The 17,237-nt window shown below is 35.3% G+C and overlaps 1 protein-coding gene across 3 annotated transcripts in view; it reads right to left on the reverse strand.

Annotated features, from left to right (window-relative positions):
- The window catches only part of LOC113076038 (rho GTPase-activating protein 15-like), a 21,494-nt gene extending 5,082 nt beyond the window's left edge, over positions 1–16,412 (reverse strand). The window contains exons 1-15 of one of the 3 annotated variants that reach the window (XM_026248688.1): positions 16,379–16,412; positions 14,958–15,230; positions 10,128–10,355; positions 8,779–8,853; positions 6,895–6,951; positions 5,687–5,845; positions 4,430–4,498; positions 4,257–4,318; positions 3,448–3,535; positions 3,266–3,361; positions 2,872–2,970; positions 1,303–1,420; positions 1,104–1,223; positions 206–304; positions 1–45 (exon numbers count right to left, since the gene is read on the reverse strand). The exon at positions 1–45 is cut by the window's left edge and continues 33 nt beyond it. In XM_026248688.1, the coding sequence (XP_026104473.1) occupies positions 1–45; positions 206–304; positions 1,104–1,223; positions 1,303–1,420; positions 2,872–2,970; positions 3,266–3,361; positions 3,448–3,535; positions 4,257–4,318; positions 4,430–4,498; positions 5,687–5,845; positions 6,895–6,951; positions 8,779–8,787 (1,021 nt within the window). In that variant the 5' untranslated portion in view covers positions 8,788–8,853; positions 10,128–10,355; positions 14,958–15,230; positions 16,379–16,412. Of the gene's footprint in view, positions 46–205; positions 305–1,103; positions 1,224–1,302; positions 1,421–2,871; positions 2,971–3,265; positions 3,362–3,447; positions 3,536–4,256; positions 4,319–4,429; positions 4,499–5,686; positions 5,846–6,894; positions 6,952–7,248; positions 7,330–8,778; positions 8,854–10,127; positions 10,356–14,957; positions 15,308–16,378 lie in introns of those variants that run through there. The other 2 variants (XM_026248687.1, XM_026248686.1) reach the window with 2 other exon arrangements.
- Between the last annotated feature and the right edge of the window lie 825 nt (positions 16,413–17,237).

Below are 17,237 nucleotides of genomic sequence, written 5' to 3' on the forward strand. Positions count from 1 at the left end.
CGGCCAGATTCCCGCTGACTCTGTAAATCCCATCAGTCTCCAAACCTGAATAAGACGTCATTAAGATAAGAGTTTTAAAAAACAGTTTTACTAATGAATCATGCAGAGTCGATTCGTTCGGATTCACTCTCAAACTCAGCATCACAATGACTCACGCTCAGGTTTTATTCAACACAAAGCAGTGTTAGTGAGCGAGTGAACGCACCTCTTCTCTCCACGGCTTCGGTGCACTTCCTGACGAACTGAGGGACGACGCTTTTCTCTCGCTCACACAGCAGCTCCAGCGCACAGCCGAACACCTGATCTGAGATCAGACACAGAGCCAATCCAGAAAAATCAGTCTACAACTTTCAAAAAATCTGCTAACACTTTACTTAAAGCCTTTTTGTGTAATGCATAAGAAAAGTGGTTTAAATGCATTAAATATGCACCTTATAATGCATCGTACAATCTCATGAATAACTGTAAGCACAGTTAATACATTATAACACTTTAATGAGTCTTTGTAACATTATGCATTCTGAATTCGGTTGTAATCGTCTACGAAAAGATACAATGTATTACAACGCACACTATGAATCATTATAACATTTTAATAACCCTTTATGATACAAAAAGTATCAGAAATCAGAAATTGCAAAGAAATTGCATTGAATTAAACAACAAATTAAAGGTTAAAGTTACAGTGTAGCAACATTGTAATGTTTCCAAACATTTGACAAGTTCTCTATTTCCATATATTCAGTCATAGCCATTAATTAATATCAATACAATTGTTTCAAATAATATAACTAAAATGGCTTATTATAATATGTAAATAAAATGATTTGTGACCCTGGAGCACAACACTTAAGTCTCTTAGGTGTCAACTGAAATGCATAATAATAAATTATCTCTCCAGTGATGTGTGGTTTGTTCGGAGGACAGTATTTGTCTGAGATACAACTATTAGAAAATCTGGAATCTGAGGGAACAAACAAATCTACATATTGAGCAAATCATCTTTAAGCTTGTTCAGATTAAGTTCTATGCAATGCATATTACTAATCAAATATTAAGTTTTGATATGTTTATGGTAGGAGATATATGATAGTTTGTCTGACCTTTGATGAGTCCTTTCTCCTGCAGCGTCTGGAGCGGAGGTCTCCGGAGGATCAGCTTCTTCAAGCGGCTCTTCACACGCTTGTGCTCCGAGTTCTCCAGGTTAGACGCGGAGCGAGGGACTGCGGAGAGAAGAGAGCGTCTGAGAACACTGCGTCAGGTCTGTGATGTTCAGAAGATCAGCACGACGGCCAAACTTACGCGACGTCTTGCGTCCGGCGCGATTCTCGTCCTCGTCTCCGCTCTGATCCAACATCTCGACCGATCCGGCTCTCCTCAGAGAATACTGCAGCACATTATCCAGAGGATTCTCCTTATCCTGCGGCACACACAAAACACATTCAGAAACGCAAGTAACGGGTCACACAATCAGATTCCTGATCATTCACAGAACTTCTGTGTTTCTTTTGTTTCCCTGAAAGGTGAAAAAGATTTGTGTTTCTTTGTGACCTTGACAGAAAAGAAAAAGTAACACAGCGCTTTACCTTCCATAAAAAGTAACAAAGTAACAGAATTAGTTACTTTTTTTGGAAGTAACGCAATATTGTAACGCAGTACTTTTAAAAGTAACACTGATTAGAATGTGACTATAAATAAACATTGTTCTGCTGAACTTTCTGTTCATCTGGGAATCCTGAAAAATAAAATGTATCACAGTTTCCACAAATATATTAATGTTTCCAACATTGATAATAATCAGAAATGTTTCTCAAGCTGAAAATTTGTATATTATTCTGATTTCTGAAGATCATGTGACACCGAAGACTGCTGAAAATACAGAAATAAATTACACTTTAACACAGATTCACACAGAAAACAGCTGTTTTAGATTGAAGTTATATTTCCAAATTTGTATGTATTTTGAAATCATAACTTTAGGCTACGCATTGCCAGAAAAATGCGAAACATCCCCGACTCGCCTCACTCTGCAGAGAGAAAACCAGCAACCTGCCACTGCTTGCACACAAAATTATTACTAACCTGACACTCAAACACCAGAACCACACGCTAAATCTGCAAAACCATACACACATTTTTGGCCTTTTACTCAGGGTTTTCAATTTCGTTAAACACTTTCTGCAAAACACAACACACAATTTTCTATGCAACACACAAAAATCTGACAGGAAGTTTCTTGATTTCCTTTTATAAACACAACCAATCAAATGTATGTTGGAGGAGGAGAGATGGAGCTAGATACACACAACCATCTCCACACGCAAACACACACATCATGTTCGGTTTTACACTACATGCTACAACACTACATATTGTTTTTCTTTTCAAACGGTGTACACTAATGCTACATTTACAACCACAAAGAGCAAAAAAAATAAAGTTTGGTTTCAATTTTGCTTTAGTTTTTACTTTATATATTCAACAGCTCTCTCCCAATGACATTCAATCATGTAGATGTGAGCTTTTAAAAGAAGAGCTTTAGGTTAAGAATAACAGTGTGTATATGACATAATCAGAAATATAAGATTATGGTAAAGGTGTTTACAACGGAAGACAAATGTTTGCTTTTGAAATATGTTTGTGATATTGTGACTGTGGTGTCTCACTTTGAAAGAGATGTGAGGCATTTTACATCTCGTGTGTGCAATTCTCGAATTTGTGTGTAAGCAGTTGAAAAAAACTGTAATAAATATTGTTTATATTAAATTATAATATTATCACACTTTATTATTTAACGTATTTGTCTGAGTGTGTGTGTGTGTGTGTGTGTGTGTGTGTGTGTGTGTGTGTGTGTGTGTGTTTCAGACTCACCAGTCTGTGGATGACGTTCTGGATGGTTCTGTACCATTCTCTGATGAGTGACTCTGTGTCCGACTGCAGCAAGAACTCATTTCCCGTAACCGTCCTCAGCTACACACACACACACACACACACACACCGCACATGAAGTGTTGTTCCGTTCAGCATTTTATCACAATTTAAATTTATAACAGAGGAAGTTACTGAGAAATTAAACACTAAATGTTACTCTGCCAATGGCTCACACAGAAAGACACACACATTAATCATTGCTACGTTTACTTTGTCACAGATGCTCCTTTTGGGAAACACATAAAATCATATTTGATTGCATATTTGACAGTTTGAGACATTCTCCTTCATGTCACTTCTGTCTCAGAGATCTGACTTTGTGTCTGCTTCTCACCTTGAAGACGTTTTTCTTGCTGGACAGATCGTTGGTCCACTGAAGCTGAGCTCCTCTCAGATCCACGCTGCTCTCTGGACAGCTGTTACCCGGCTTCTGCACGCACACACATTCACAAATATTTCATTTTTACAGCATTAGGTTTGGATTTGACTCCATGGCATCCCCTGTTCGTCTCTCACCCAGCTGTCAGGATTCTGGCTTTTGGGGTCTTTGAAGAAGACGAGACTGTTTCCCACCAGCACCACCCATGACGGGTTCCAGTTTTTCCTGAAAATGACACATAAAACGTCTTTCTTGCTCCAGGTAAGTTGAGAACTTGAGCAAATAGTACAGAGAGGTGCACCAAACAGAGGTCAAAAGGTCAACACTACCTATTTATTGTCTTTCCTACTGTAAACGGCTCAAAAATTATTGTATATTTATGCAGAATATATTAAAAAATCTGAAAAATATTACTACATTCATGTGGTAAATATTTTTAAATAAATGTAAAAATAAATTATTTAATTTAATTTAATTTAATTTAATTTAATTTAATTTAATTTAATTTAATTTAATTTAATTTAATTTAATTTAATTTAATTTAATTTAATTTAATTTAATTTAATTTAATTTAATTGATGCCTAAATGGCTCAAAAATGTTAGTAAATTAAAAACATACACTTCACATATCTGACCGGATAACATTAACCTTTTATACTTTTTATGCTTAAAACAAGGAGAAAAATCTGCCAATCTGGTAGAAAAAAACACTGAAGGTCTGAATATCTTTTGCAGTTTTGTTTCTCCAGAACCTTTGAGATCTTGTTTGAAAGATGCTGAGACATTTTAACCGAAAAACAAGACAAAAATGCTGATTAAGAGGATGGGTTTTTCAGCACGAGCCAAATTCTGCCTGTAATCTCGATCCATCTGAAGGGGTTTTAAGGTCTTGTGTGTGTTTGCGTGTTTTAGAAAGTGTGTGTGTGTGTGTGTAGATAAGCTCACCTCAGTTTCCTGCCTCCTTCTGCTATCTTGGTTTTGTTGAGCAGACCGGCCTTTTCCAGTTCCTGTCATGACACAAGCGGTCAGTGTGTGTGAGTGAGTGAGGTTTTTTTGACATATTTAGTATTTTTCCTCAGTATTGTAGCTTCATGTGTTCGTGTTGTTGTGTTTCTCACCGGTGTGACTCCTTCACTGTCTGGTGAGCTCCCAGATGAAGAAGGTTCTGTCACCAGTCTGTAATCTAACTGTAGAGAGGAGAACAAATATAAAATATGATCAAGACCTCATAATCTGCCTTTTCCTCATCCTCTGCCACCATTAAAACATGCCTTTCATGAAACAGCACATGCAATGAAACAAATGAATAAATCCATCATGCATCACCTAACAGCAAAGTAGATGTGTTTTCTGACTTTTTTTTTGCGTGCATATTAACCACAAATATTTCATTAGATTACAGTAGTTTCAGAAGTCATTTATTCTTTACTGAAGACTCTTAAAACTGTGAAATCACTTATTTATTATATATTCATTTATTTAATAAATATTTTTGCCACCATCATGGCACCTGATAACGTTAATAAGTCAGAGCAGACATTGGGTATTAAAAAGAACAGCATACATAAAATATACACAAAATCCTAAAATTCATACCACATTCTCATAGTTAATCATTTGTGATGAATGTAAAAAATTTGTTTATTTATTTATTTACTGATAAATATTCATAAAAAATTTAATTAGTTATTTATTTTAACCACACTCTTATAGTTAATATTTTGGAATAAATGTAAAAAAAAAAAACATTTTTTGCATTTATTTATATTAATAGACAATGTATTTTATTTATTTATTTCTTTATATAACCACATTCTTATAGCTAATATTTTGGAATACATGTAAAAATGTATATTTATTTATTTATTTATTATGTATTAATTAAATGTATTTAAGTTATATTAGGTTATTAAAAATAACAGAACATCTGAAATATACACAAAATCGGGAAAAAAAATTATCAATTTTTTTTTTTATTAGTTAATATTTTGGAATAAATGTAAAAATTATGTATTTATCTATAAATATTCATAAACAATTTAATTAATTAATTAATTTAACCACATTCTTACAGTAAATATTTTGGAATAAGTATCACAATTCATTATTTTTATATTCATTTTTTTTTATTAGTTTAGTTTAGTGTTTTTTTATTTTAGTGTTTTTTTGTTTTTGTTTTGTTTTGGTCTGCTGCCTTCCAGCCAATCAGGATTGCAGCCCCTGAGTAATTAGTCAAATGGCAATTACAGCTCAGGTGACAGACTCAATCAAAGAGGGCACACAGGTGTTATACTTCAACAGGTATTAATGAGACGAATGGGAATAAGGGTTTGAGCGTGTGTGTGAAACAAGCCCTGAAACGCAGTTCCTCTCACCTTGCCGTTTGCAGAAGCTCGCTGTAAGGGCAGGAACATGGAGTGGGAGTGGCTCACACATGCCACGCCCCCTGCTAAGGCAGAGTTCCTGCGATGGGCGTCGTCAAACATGCTGGAGGCGGAGCTAAGCACGTCAGATGACGCCGCGTGCTGCATGCTCTGCATCGGGACGATATCAGGTTAGCATCACTCAATTCAATTACATTAGATTCAGTCCAGTCACATTACGTCCGCCTCACTTCATTTCAGTAATGTTGGGTTTAATGTGTTTATCCTCCAATCACTCAACTCAATTAGCAGACTCGGTTACAGGTCAAAAGCAGCTTAACGGACAGACTGAACCCCCAGTGAGGCGTGTGACTGTGATTCCTCCATATGCTGCGGATTAGACCGGGATCACACGCACACGGCCCAAAAACAAGAGCACAAATACAGGGACACGGAAAGATAGAGGCAATGCATTTCTGTTACGTCCAATCAAACTTGAAACGAGCTGAACAATCTGAGAGTGAGGAGCTTTTTAGCAAAACAGAAGGTGAAATTAAAGGTCCTTGAGCTTCATGAAGTTTGACTGATGGTCTGAACAGAAAATTAATAATAGAATCTACACCAAATCTGAAAATAATGACTACATTGTATGGTACATATTTTGGAAAAAATGTAAAAATCACTGAGATCTGAATAAATTCTAGATTAAAAAAAAAAAAAAAAAAATCGAACCGTAAAAGTGCAAGATAATCAAACGATCGGATTGCATTAATGTTATAAATTGAGATTCACAATAAATATTATAATCGTTTATTAGATATATCGATGCACAATATATTCAATATTTTAACTGCTACTAGTATGTAAAAAGAAACACTGCTGTAAAAAAGCACCTTATTTGTTTAAAGTGTTTGCAAACCAAAATGTTATTGCACTTTTGTTCATAGAGCAGTACTTTTAGATGAAAAAGTGCACAATTCACTATTTTTGAATGCATTGTTGAATTTTGTGCATGACAATGCGATTAATTGCAGACAATCGTGCGATTAATAAAAAAAATAATCGTTGCACAGCATTACATTAAATACATGGTCAGTGTAAACATAAAGTACTATTGGTTGTTTTGATATTGCATTAAGAAGACAAGGATTTCATATTTATTTAATCCTGGAAAATGATAGAATTTAGTGAAACTGGAAGATAGATAGATGGATAGATACCTGGCTCAGCTGCCAGCCGTTGGCATTATGGGTAATGTAGGAGAGGTCAGGCGAGAGCTGAAAGAGAAGGTCAACCGGTTGATTTGAGAAAGTTTACAGATGACAGTCAATGGAAGAGAACAGAAGAACAGCTGACCATAAGTGGGATGCAAAACCGTTTACCAAAGCTCTCCGAAACGCCAAATCAAATCAAAACACACCGACACTCACTTCAGAAACAATCAGAGCAATAAACGCTTTTAACATGCTTTTGTTCATATTGAGGACGCATTAAATAAAACAATGCCATCTGTGTGGATCTAAGTTCTGTCAGATGTGAAACTCTGCGTTTCTTCCTCTTTAAAGATGACTTACAGAGCCGCAGATCTCCCGTAATCCAGCGAGAGCCATCTTTAATCCAGCGTCTTCAGAAAGTCACCGGCTCCTCTATCTATCTATCAGCTCAATGCGAACTCCACTTCCTCTTCACAGGAGGAAGACACCAGCTTCAAACCGTTTGTGCCGATGAGGAAGTTGAGTCGAGATGGGTGTGAAAGTCAAATTCACACTCGCATGAAAAGAGCTCTTCTTTAACTGAGACTCCGTCATCTCTGGCTTCATTCACACAGTTCTGATCAAACACGCTTCTGTTACGAACCAGACTCGCTCCAGAAGCTCTAGAATGCACATATACTATCATTTATATGCCACTAAATCCTTCAGGAGCCAATAGCAAGTCTTGATGTTTACTATCTTCATCTGGTTTGTCATTACGGATTACAGGCGAGTTCGAGAAGCGGATTGACTTCGGTTTAGCCGTTCACACTGAAGCTGTCATTTACAGTGAGTTTGCTTGCTGTATAAACAGATCTAGTCATAAACTAGAGATTTGATAACACCATCAATGACTAATGATCAATCAAATCTCTCAGAGCTGAGAATAGGAGCAACTGTACGGACAGAGAAAGAATAAAACTAGAAAATTAAATCTTTCAGGACTCAATAGAAATAGACACAATCTGTTTTATCTGCTTCTGTCTGCTACAGTGTTATTTTTGTGTTATGTTTCTATTATAGAATTTATAAATATTTTTAATTCATTTTTACCTTCATTTATTTAAATTGAAAAATATTTTTGAATATTTAATTTTAAATATTTTTATCAAACAAAATTATTGTTAATTAACAAAAATATCTGTTTATGTTTTCAGGTTTCATAAACAAAGAATTTAATTGCAATAATTTATTTAGATTTTAAAAAATGTATTGTTTAGGATTTTGATATATAATATATATTTATTTTTTTCACTTTCATATATATATGCGTTTTATTAGAATTTTTACAATTTAATAATTTATTTAAATTTAAATCTCTTATTAATTTTAATTTTTTTTTATTTTTTCCATGCTTTTTTCATGTATTATTTATTTGTCCTTTTAGTACTTCAACTTAATCTTATTTTATATCATTTAGTTGCTAATGTCACATTCAATTAATAAAATTTCATCTAAGCTTTATTTCAATATTCAATAATTTAAGTTAATAATAGTAACTGGTCTGCTGTTGTATGAAATAGATCAGTACGACTGTCAGTCCCAAAAATCAGTTTGTAGAGATTTAATAAATAAATAAATGCGTGTCAGAGAGTGTAATCCCTTTTTTCATTTGGACGTGTTTCCTCTTCTAATCCGTGACATGAGCAGATTCTCCCGCAACGGCCACAACAATCTGTGCGACTGTGAGTTTCCAGTGTCTCTAAAGCTCTTTGTTCATATAATCTCTGCGTTTGTCTATTAGTTATGGACTTCCTTTTGACAGTAGATCATCAGATAGATGATCTACATTCATACAGCACAACATCACACACACACACACACGCGCACACACACACACACACACTGTACCCTGTGCATTGGGCTGCTTCCTGAGTTCTTTAATGGGAGTGACAGGTGTCTGATGTCACGCTGAACTGCCCCGACCTAAAAACACACCAGACAGACAGAGAGAGAGATGTGCATTAGAAGATGCATTCAGATATAAAGCAAGTGGCATGAATGAGTCATTGAATCATTTGCTCAATCACTTCGTTCAAAAAGGTAATTCATTCAGATATAAAGCAAGTGACTCTGTATGAATGAGTCATTGAATCACTCGCTCAACCAATTCATTCAAAAAGGTAATTCATTCAGATATAAACCAAGTGAATCTGTATGAATGAATCATTGAATCGTTCTCTCAACCGATTTGTCCAAATGGCTACTTTATTCAGATATAAACCAAGTGAATCTGTATGATTGAATCATTGAATCGTTCTCTCAACCTATTTGTCTAAACGGCTAATTCATTCAGATATAAAGCAAGTGATTCTGTATGAATGAATCATTGAATCGTTCTCTCAACCGATTTGTCCAAATGGCTACTTTATTCAGATATAAACCAAGTGAATCTGTATGATTGAATCATTGAATCGTTCTCTCAACCTATTTGTCTAAACGGCTAATTCATTCAGATATAAACCAAGTGAATCTGTATGAATGAATCATTGAATCGTTCTCTCAACCGATTTGTCCAAATGGCTACTTTATTCAGATATAAACCAAGTGAATCTGTATGATTGAATCATTGAATCGTTCTCTCAACCTATTTGTCTAAACGGCTAATTCATTCAGATATAAAGCAAGTGATTCTGTATGAATGAGTCATTGAATCACTCGCTCAACCAATTCATTCAAAAAGGTAATTCATTCAGATATAAACCAAGTGATTCTGTATGAATGAGTCATTGAATCGTTCACTCCAACGATTTGTTCAAACGGCTAATTCATTTAAATATAAAGCAAGTGACTCTGTATGAAAGAGTCACTGAATCTCTGACTCTCTCGATTAGCTCAAAACGACTTGTTCAGTAATGAATCACTGCTGTGTGTTCATCAGAGACACTCGACAGATCTTCTGTGGCTTTGGAAACTTTGAGCAAAAACAGACAATATTGTGAGCCATAGTATTAACTTCTTGTTTATTGAACTGTGTATAAAATTAATATCACATTTGCAGATATTGGGTAAAAACAGCTGGTGTGATATTGATAAACTCATATCATAGAAATATAAAAGAGTCACTTATTTTTTGCCCTCATATATTGAATTTTAGACTCATATAAATGAATTCTAACAGGCTTCATCACACAGACACATGATTGGATGCCTCTGATTGGTCAACAGTCGTTAGTTCTGGAATCTGATTGGCCGCTCACCTTGTTTTGGTGGGCGTGGCTCTCGCGGGCTCTGCGTGGAGGTTTCCACGAGCGCTCCTCGGTCACGGTGTTGACGTAGTAAAAGCGTCCGGTGCCGGGGTCACGGTACTGCTCCCACAGCTGCAGCGTCTGCAGGGGTCGTTGACCCGGCAACGGCTTGGGAGGCTCCGCCCACCGCTTCCCCTGCTCTGACAGAGAATTCTGGGAAATGTAGGCGGATGACGAGATCTGAGGAGAGAAACATTTGAGGGATTAGACAGAAATATTGTGCATATTTTACTAGGAATGCAACACACTTGTATTATAACATTTAATACTATTTGAATACCTTTAGTTTTGGAATTGGATTTTATTTTAATATTTTCAGTTTCAATTGTTGTTTGAGTAATTTTATGTGCAAAATTTTTAAACATTCGTTTTAACATCCGTTAAAGTTTATAATTATAGCACTTATTATTATTATTATTTAGTATCATTTCATTTCTATTTTTTATATATATTTTTACGTTTTATGTAAATTACTATTTTTTTATAGTTTTAGTTTTTCTTATTTCAGTTGTAGTTCGAGTTATTTTAGCACTTTAACAATAAGTTCCGTTTTTTCTCATTTCTAATTTTTAAGCTGTTCATGCAGTTTTAAATCCTCAGAATATTTTTAACAGCTTTAACAGCTTGTTTCTTTTTCTGTTTCATTTTTAGTAATTTTTGTACTTCCACTTTATATTTTAATTTATTTAAAAACTGATTCTCAATAATCTTAGTTTCAGTTTTAGATTTGATCATTTTTAAACTTCAACTTATTTTCAGTTTTCTTATTTCAGTTTCCTTTTAGTTTTTCATTTTCATATTTTATATTGAATTTCAGCTTTATCAACAATTATTCTGAATATAGTACACAATATAGTAATTTTATTACTTAAACTTATTTTTCAGTTTCATATTACTTAATTTCCATCAAATATTTACATTTATTTAATCTTTATCAAGTTTTAGTTAATAAGATCAATTTCAGATCCAGAGATCAAGCTCAACGCTGATGTAATTCTGCTTTTAAATCATTGTTTTGTTTCAGCAACACTCACAGGATTTAAACTCTGTTTAAAAAGCAATTTCTGCATTTCTTTCCAGTTCATTCGTTCATGCTTTCTGATGCAATCCTCTTAGCGTGTGTCTGATTTGTGTATGAGACCAATTAATGCGTATGCAAGATTATCCAGGTTTAAATGTGGACAGACATGAACTAAAGAGTGCATTTTAGGACTAAAAGGGAGCGTTGTGTGCCAGTGTGGTTACAGACGTTCATGCACTAAGTAAGAAAACAGCTTGAAGCCACAACTGTCAAGAGGAAGTGGCCTAAAACACAGACATGCATGACAATATGAACAACACACAGAGAGAGAGAAGGAATAAAAACCATGAGAAGCCACCCAACAATAAAACAGCTGAATGCAAAAGGTTTGCTGATGTCACTGAGTGCACTTTGGAGTGCACTTAAGAGCTCTGACGGATGGATTAGGGTGCGTTTATGTGCTGTAAATCTGAGGTGAGAACGCTGTGGATCTGGATTATATAACTCCTCTCTGTGATGCCATATGGCCACGCGAGCGTCATGCCACAGACAAACAGCAGATGTCTCTCTCTCTGACATCGGCTCGAAGCTCAAAGGTTGGTGCTGTGCTGCAGGAAAAAAACGGTTAAAAAAGAACTTTTTCCACTCTAAAATGCAGAAATTAGACACTGAGAATTAATAGAGTTAAACTAATGCATGAGACATATCAAATAATAGTCAGAGATATAAGATATAAGTGATATTATTTTTAATGCAATAGTTTATTTACCTTTAGACGATCTGAAAGATCTTTTGCACATGTATAGCAGGCTTTAATTTCTCATAAAGTTTGATATAATGAGAATATAATAGAATACATTCTAAAATTAATTCTTTAGAAAGCTCTAATGTCAAAAAAACAACAACTAATCGACTTTTTTATTTTCAGAATTCACTGTTCTGAATCTAGAATACTATTATTTACATCATTCATGAATGAATGTGACGAGACCAAACATATTAGGCATTTAACTGAATGTGCGCATATTTAAAAATGTTTTTTAGAAATAGTTTTAACGAGAACAAGAATTTGAATAACAAATGTATTCAGTAAAATAAATAAAAACTTCTGATGCTTTCAGCTTTAAACCACAGGAAAGAATTAAAAACTGTTTCTTATTGGAAGTTTGTTTCTGCCACTGAATAAAAATAAACATTGTTTAAATTAAATATTTATGCATATTGCCAATGAAACAGGAACATTTTACCAAAAAATACTATTTCAATCTTTATACTTCAAAATGTCATGTTTATTTCAATGTTACGTGCCATTTCTGTGTAAGCATTTCTAAAATTTACTAGCAACTTTTTAGGAAACATTGATTATATATTCATCAATATATATTTATACTGATATATTTATCATCAATAAATAATTTTTTTTAACCAATTGAATATCGCTTGTATATTCACACATAGCAATATTTTAACCATTCATACTTTTTTCTTTTTTGTACCGAATAAAATTTCTGCTGATTTTAATCAATCTAAATAAATTAATTTTGAAAATAATTTGAATGTAAACATATTTTCAACATTTTATTTTTAGTCTGCATATTATATCTCACTTAACGTTAATGTCATTTATTAATAACTGAAAAAATAAGTACATTTTTAAAATATGATTTTATGATTAAAAAAAACCATACATATATATATATATAAAAAATATATATATATATATATATATATATATATATATATATATATATATATATATATATATATATATATATATATATATATATATATATATATACAGTATTGTTCAAAATAATAGCAGTACAATGTGACTAACCAGAATAATCAAGGTTTTTAGTATATTTTTTATTGCTACGTGGCAAACAAGTTACCAGTAGGTTCAGTAGATTGTCAGAAAACAAACAAGACCCAGCATTCATGATATGCACGCTCTTAAGGCTGTGCACTTGGGCAATTAGTTGAATTAGTTGAAAGGGGTGTGTTCAAAAAAATAGCAGTGTCTACCTTTGACTGTACAAACTCAAAACTATTTTGTACAAACATTTTTTTTTTTCTGGGATTTAGCAATCCTGTGAATCACTAAACTAATATTTAGTTGTATGACCACAGTTTTTTAAAACTGCTTGACATCTGTGTGGCATGGAGTCAACCAACTTGTGGCACCTCTCAGCTGTTATTCCACTCCATGATTCTTTAACAACATTCCACAATTCATTCACATTTCTTGGTTTTGCTTCTGAAACAGCATTTTTGATATCACCCCACAAGTTCTCAATTGGATTAAGGTCTGGAGATTGGGCTGGCCACTCCATAACATTCATTTTGTTGGTTTGGAACCAAGACTTTGCCCGTTTACTAGTGTGTTTTGGGTCATTGTCTTGTTGAAACAACCATTTCAAGGGCATGTCCTCTTCAGCATAGGGCAACATGACCTCTTCAAGTATTTTAACATATGCAAACTGATCCATGATCCCTGGTATGCGATAAATAGGCCCAACACCATAGTAGGAGAAACATGCCCATATCATGATGCTTGCACCTCCATGCTTCACTGTCTTCACTGTGTACTGTGGCTTGAATTCAGAGTTTGGGGGTCGTCTCACAAACTGCCTGTGGCCCTTGGACCCAAAAAGAACAATTTTACTCTCATCAGTCCACAAAATGTTCCTCCATTTCTCTTTAGGCCAGTTGATGTGTTCTTTGGCAAATTGTAACCTCTTCTGCACATGCCTTTTTTTTAACAGAGGGACTTTGCGGGGGATTCTTGAAAATAGATTAGCTTCACACAGACGTCTTCTAACTGTCACAGTACTTACAGGTAACTCCAGACTGTCTTTGATCATCCTGGAGGTGATCATTGGCTGAGCCTTTGCCATTCTGGTTATTCTTCTATCCATTTTGATGGTTGTCTTCCGTTTTCTTCCACGTCTCTCTGGTTTTGCTCTCCATTTTAAGGCATTGGAGATCATTTTAGCTGAACAGCCTATCATTTTTTGCACCTCTTTATAGGTTTCCCCTCTCTAATCAACTTTTTAATCAAAGTACGCTGTTCTTCTGAACAATGTCTTGAACGACCCATTTTCCTCAGCTTTCAAATGCATGTTCAACAAGTGTTGGCTTCATCCTTAAATAGGGGCCACTTGATTCACGCCTGTTTCTTCACAAAATTGATGACCTCAGTGACTGAATGCCACACTGCTATTTTTTTGAACACACCCCTTTCAACTAATTCAACTAATTGCCCCAATTGCACAGCCTTAAGAGCGTGCATATCATGAATGCTGGGTCTCATTTGTTTTCTGAGAATCTACTGAACCTACTGGTAACTTGTTTGCCACGTAGCAATAAAAAAATATACGAAAAACCTTGATTATTCTGGTTAGTCACATTGTACTGCTATTATTTTGAACAATACTGTATATATGCATTTTTAAAATAAAATAAACCAATTCAATAATTAAAATAAAAAAGAAACACACTAAATGTTGAAGTAGAAAGACAGAAATGATCATTTCTTGTGCACCATTCATCTTTTGAAAGTGTTTTATTTACACTTTTCTTCAAGAATCCGAGCGTTTGGTGAGAAATGAGTATCTTGTGACCTGAATGTGTCTGTAATCACTGATTATTGTGTTTAAAGACACGAGGGAAGCAGAAACACACAGTCAAACAGTCAGAGAGAAGGGGAAAGAGCTCATTAGTGTAATAACCAGAGATTATAAACATATAATGATTGTTACCTGGATGTGTGTCTGCGTGTGTCTGCGTGTGGCTGCGTTCACGTCCCACTGGCTGTAGGATTTGCTCGGGGTCTGGGTCCTGGTACGGGTTCTGCGGCAGACTGCTGGAGCTCTGGCTGCGGGCGATCGGGACGCAGGGAACCGAGAGGTGACCCGAGGGCACAGCGGAGGAACCGGAGAGGGGTAACGTCGGGAAACGTCCTCTATGGTGGTCCATCAAGGCACTGCTGCAGCTGAGATTCTCCATGGAACGACAGAACTGCTTATCAGGCACTGAGAGGAACCACAGACAAAACAGGCGAGAGAGACCTTAAAGAGACGGGTCGCCCGGAAATCAAACGGGAACAAGGATCTCTAACTTTTTGATTGAATCGAAACACAAACTTAAAATATCAGGACCCACGAAGTAGACCTTAAAGAGACTGTTCACCAAAAATTATGCCATCTTCCCTCTTGTACTCAAAATATATGTTCTTTTGTATTTTTTCGATGCACTAACACTAACACTGTAGTATTATTAATACTGTAATTTCTGTAGCACATTGTAATCATTGCAATATTTATGACACTGCTTAAGGAAAAAATTGTGTTTGTATTTGTACAATCACATTTATACATTAAAATAAATTCTTTATTTAAATAGTTAATAATAATAGTTTAAACTGATATTTAATTTTAAATCATTAAATACATTTTATTATTGCGTGCATTTTATATTTATAATATTAAATATTAGTTTTTATTTTATGTTAAAATTATTTTTTTTATTTTTTTTTACTTTTTAAGCTCATAATTTGAACTTTATTTTGGCAGCAAAATAATCAATAGATTTCAGAGTCCTAGTGAAATAAACTACTTTTATGGTGCTGATTAATTACAGAATTGTCATTTTTGGATGATTTTTGAGTATGCATGTAATACAATGCATATATATATATATATATAACTACCATTTAAAGCTTTGAGGGCTTATATGATAAAAAAATATTGTGCTTTTATTAATCAAGGATGCATTAAATTGCCGAAAAGTGACAGTAAAAGCATTTATAATGTTCCTAAAATCTCAACTAAATGCTGTTCTTTTGAACTTTCTGTTTATCTGTGAATCCTGAAAAATAAAATGCATCACGGTTTCTACAAAAACATTAATGTTTCAACATTGCTAATAATCAGAAATGTTTCTCGAGCAGTAAATCATCATATTATTCTGATTTCTGAAGATCATGTGACACTGAACACTGGAGGAATTCAGAGCAATAGGTTACACTTTAACAGATTTTCACCGCGTTTACATTCTGATTATATTTCACAGTTTTTCTGATAAAATAAATGCATCCTCAGACTCCTTTTAAAAAGCTTGAACGGTGGTGGATTTGTAAAAGCGAGTGCACGAGATCTACCCGAGCCGTGTGTTTGCGTACAGGGTGTGAGAGAGCCTCGTGGGATCATCTTGAGCTCTCTGATGCTGATTGGCTGGAGGGCAGCGAGGGGCGGAACTGGCTGACCGGCAGCTCAATGACGTACGTCGCTGGCACATATATGGGTTTGACCTTTGCTCCGACCCCCGATCCTCCGCGCCTGCCACCAGTCCGCGTTGGTCTTCTTCAGCAGCAGAAAAGCGCTCGCCCTCGTGTATGGAGACCAGACGGCCGTCGGTGGCACGGTACGAGTAATCATACTGAGGCTTCTAGAACCACAGTACTGCCCAGCCTGGACCCCGGGACCACGGTTCCCCGGCGCCAGCTTCCGACAGCAATGGTTTCCTCTCAGAGACACACGGAGGGTGATCGCTGGACACAGACACCGCTGGAGCGAGACGGCACGAGTGCCATGATCTGAAACAGAAACGCTTGTTACAATCGTGATGGTAATATTCACAGAAATGTAGCACTGCATCAGTGTCTCAGCAGTGAATGGGTGCCGTCAGAATGAGAGTCTGATATAAACATATAACTTCCTCCAGTGAAAAAGTGCTGTTGTCTCTCACAGATCTGTTTAAACGCTGCTTGATCTGTGCAGATTTTCTCTCCTGATTCAGACCAGAACACTGGTTTCACTGGAGGAAGTGTTATTATGGATTATAGACTCTATGTGTTTGAGTTAAAATCATCTTAATGCTGGATGTGTTTCAGGTTTCGTCTTCTCCAGATGTTCACTGATGGACTGGAGTGCTGTGGATTATTGTGATGTTTTTATCAGACTCTCATTCTGACGGCACCCATCCACTGCAGAGCATCCATTGATGAGACACTGATGCAATGCTACATTTCAAAGAAACAA

Source organism: Carassius auratus, unplaced genomic scaffold, assembly GCF_003368295.1.
Source record: "Carassius auratus strain Wakin unplaced genomic scaffold, ASM336829v1 scaf_tig00018384, whole genome shotgun sequence".
Lineage (NCBI taxonomy): Eukaryota > Metazoa > Chordata > Actinopteri > Cypriniformes > Cyprinidae > Carassius > Carassius auratus.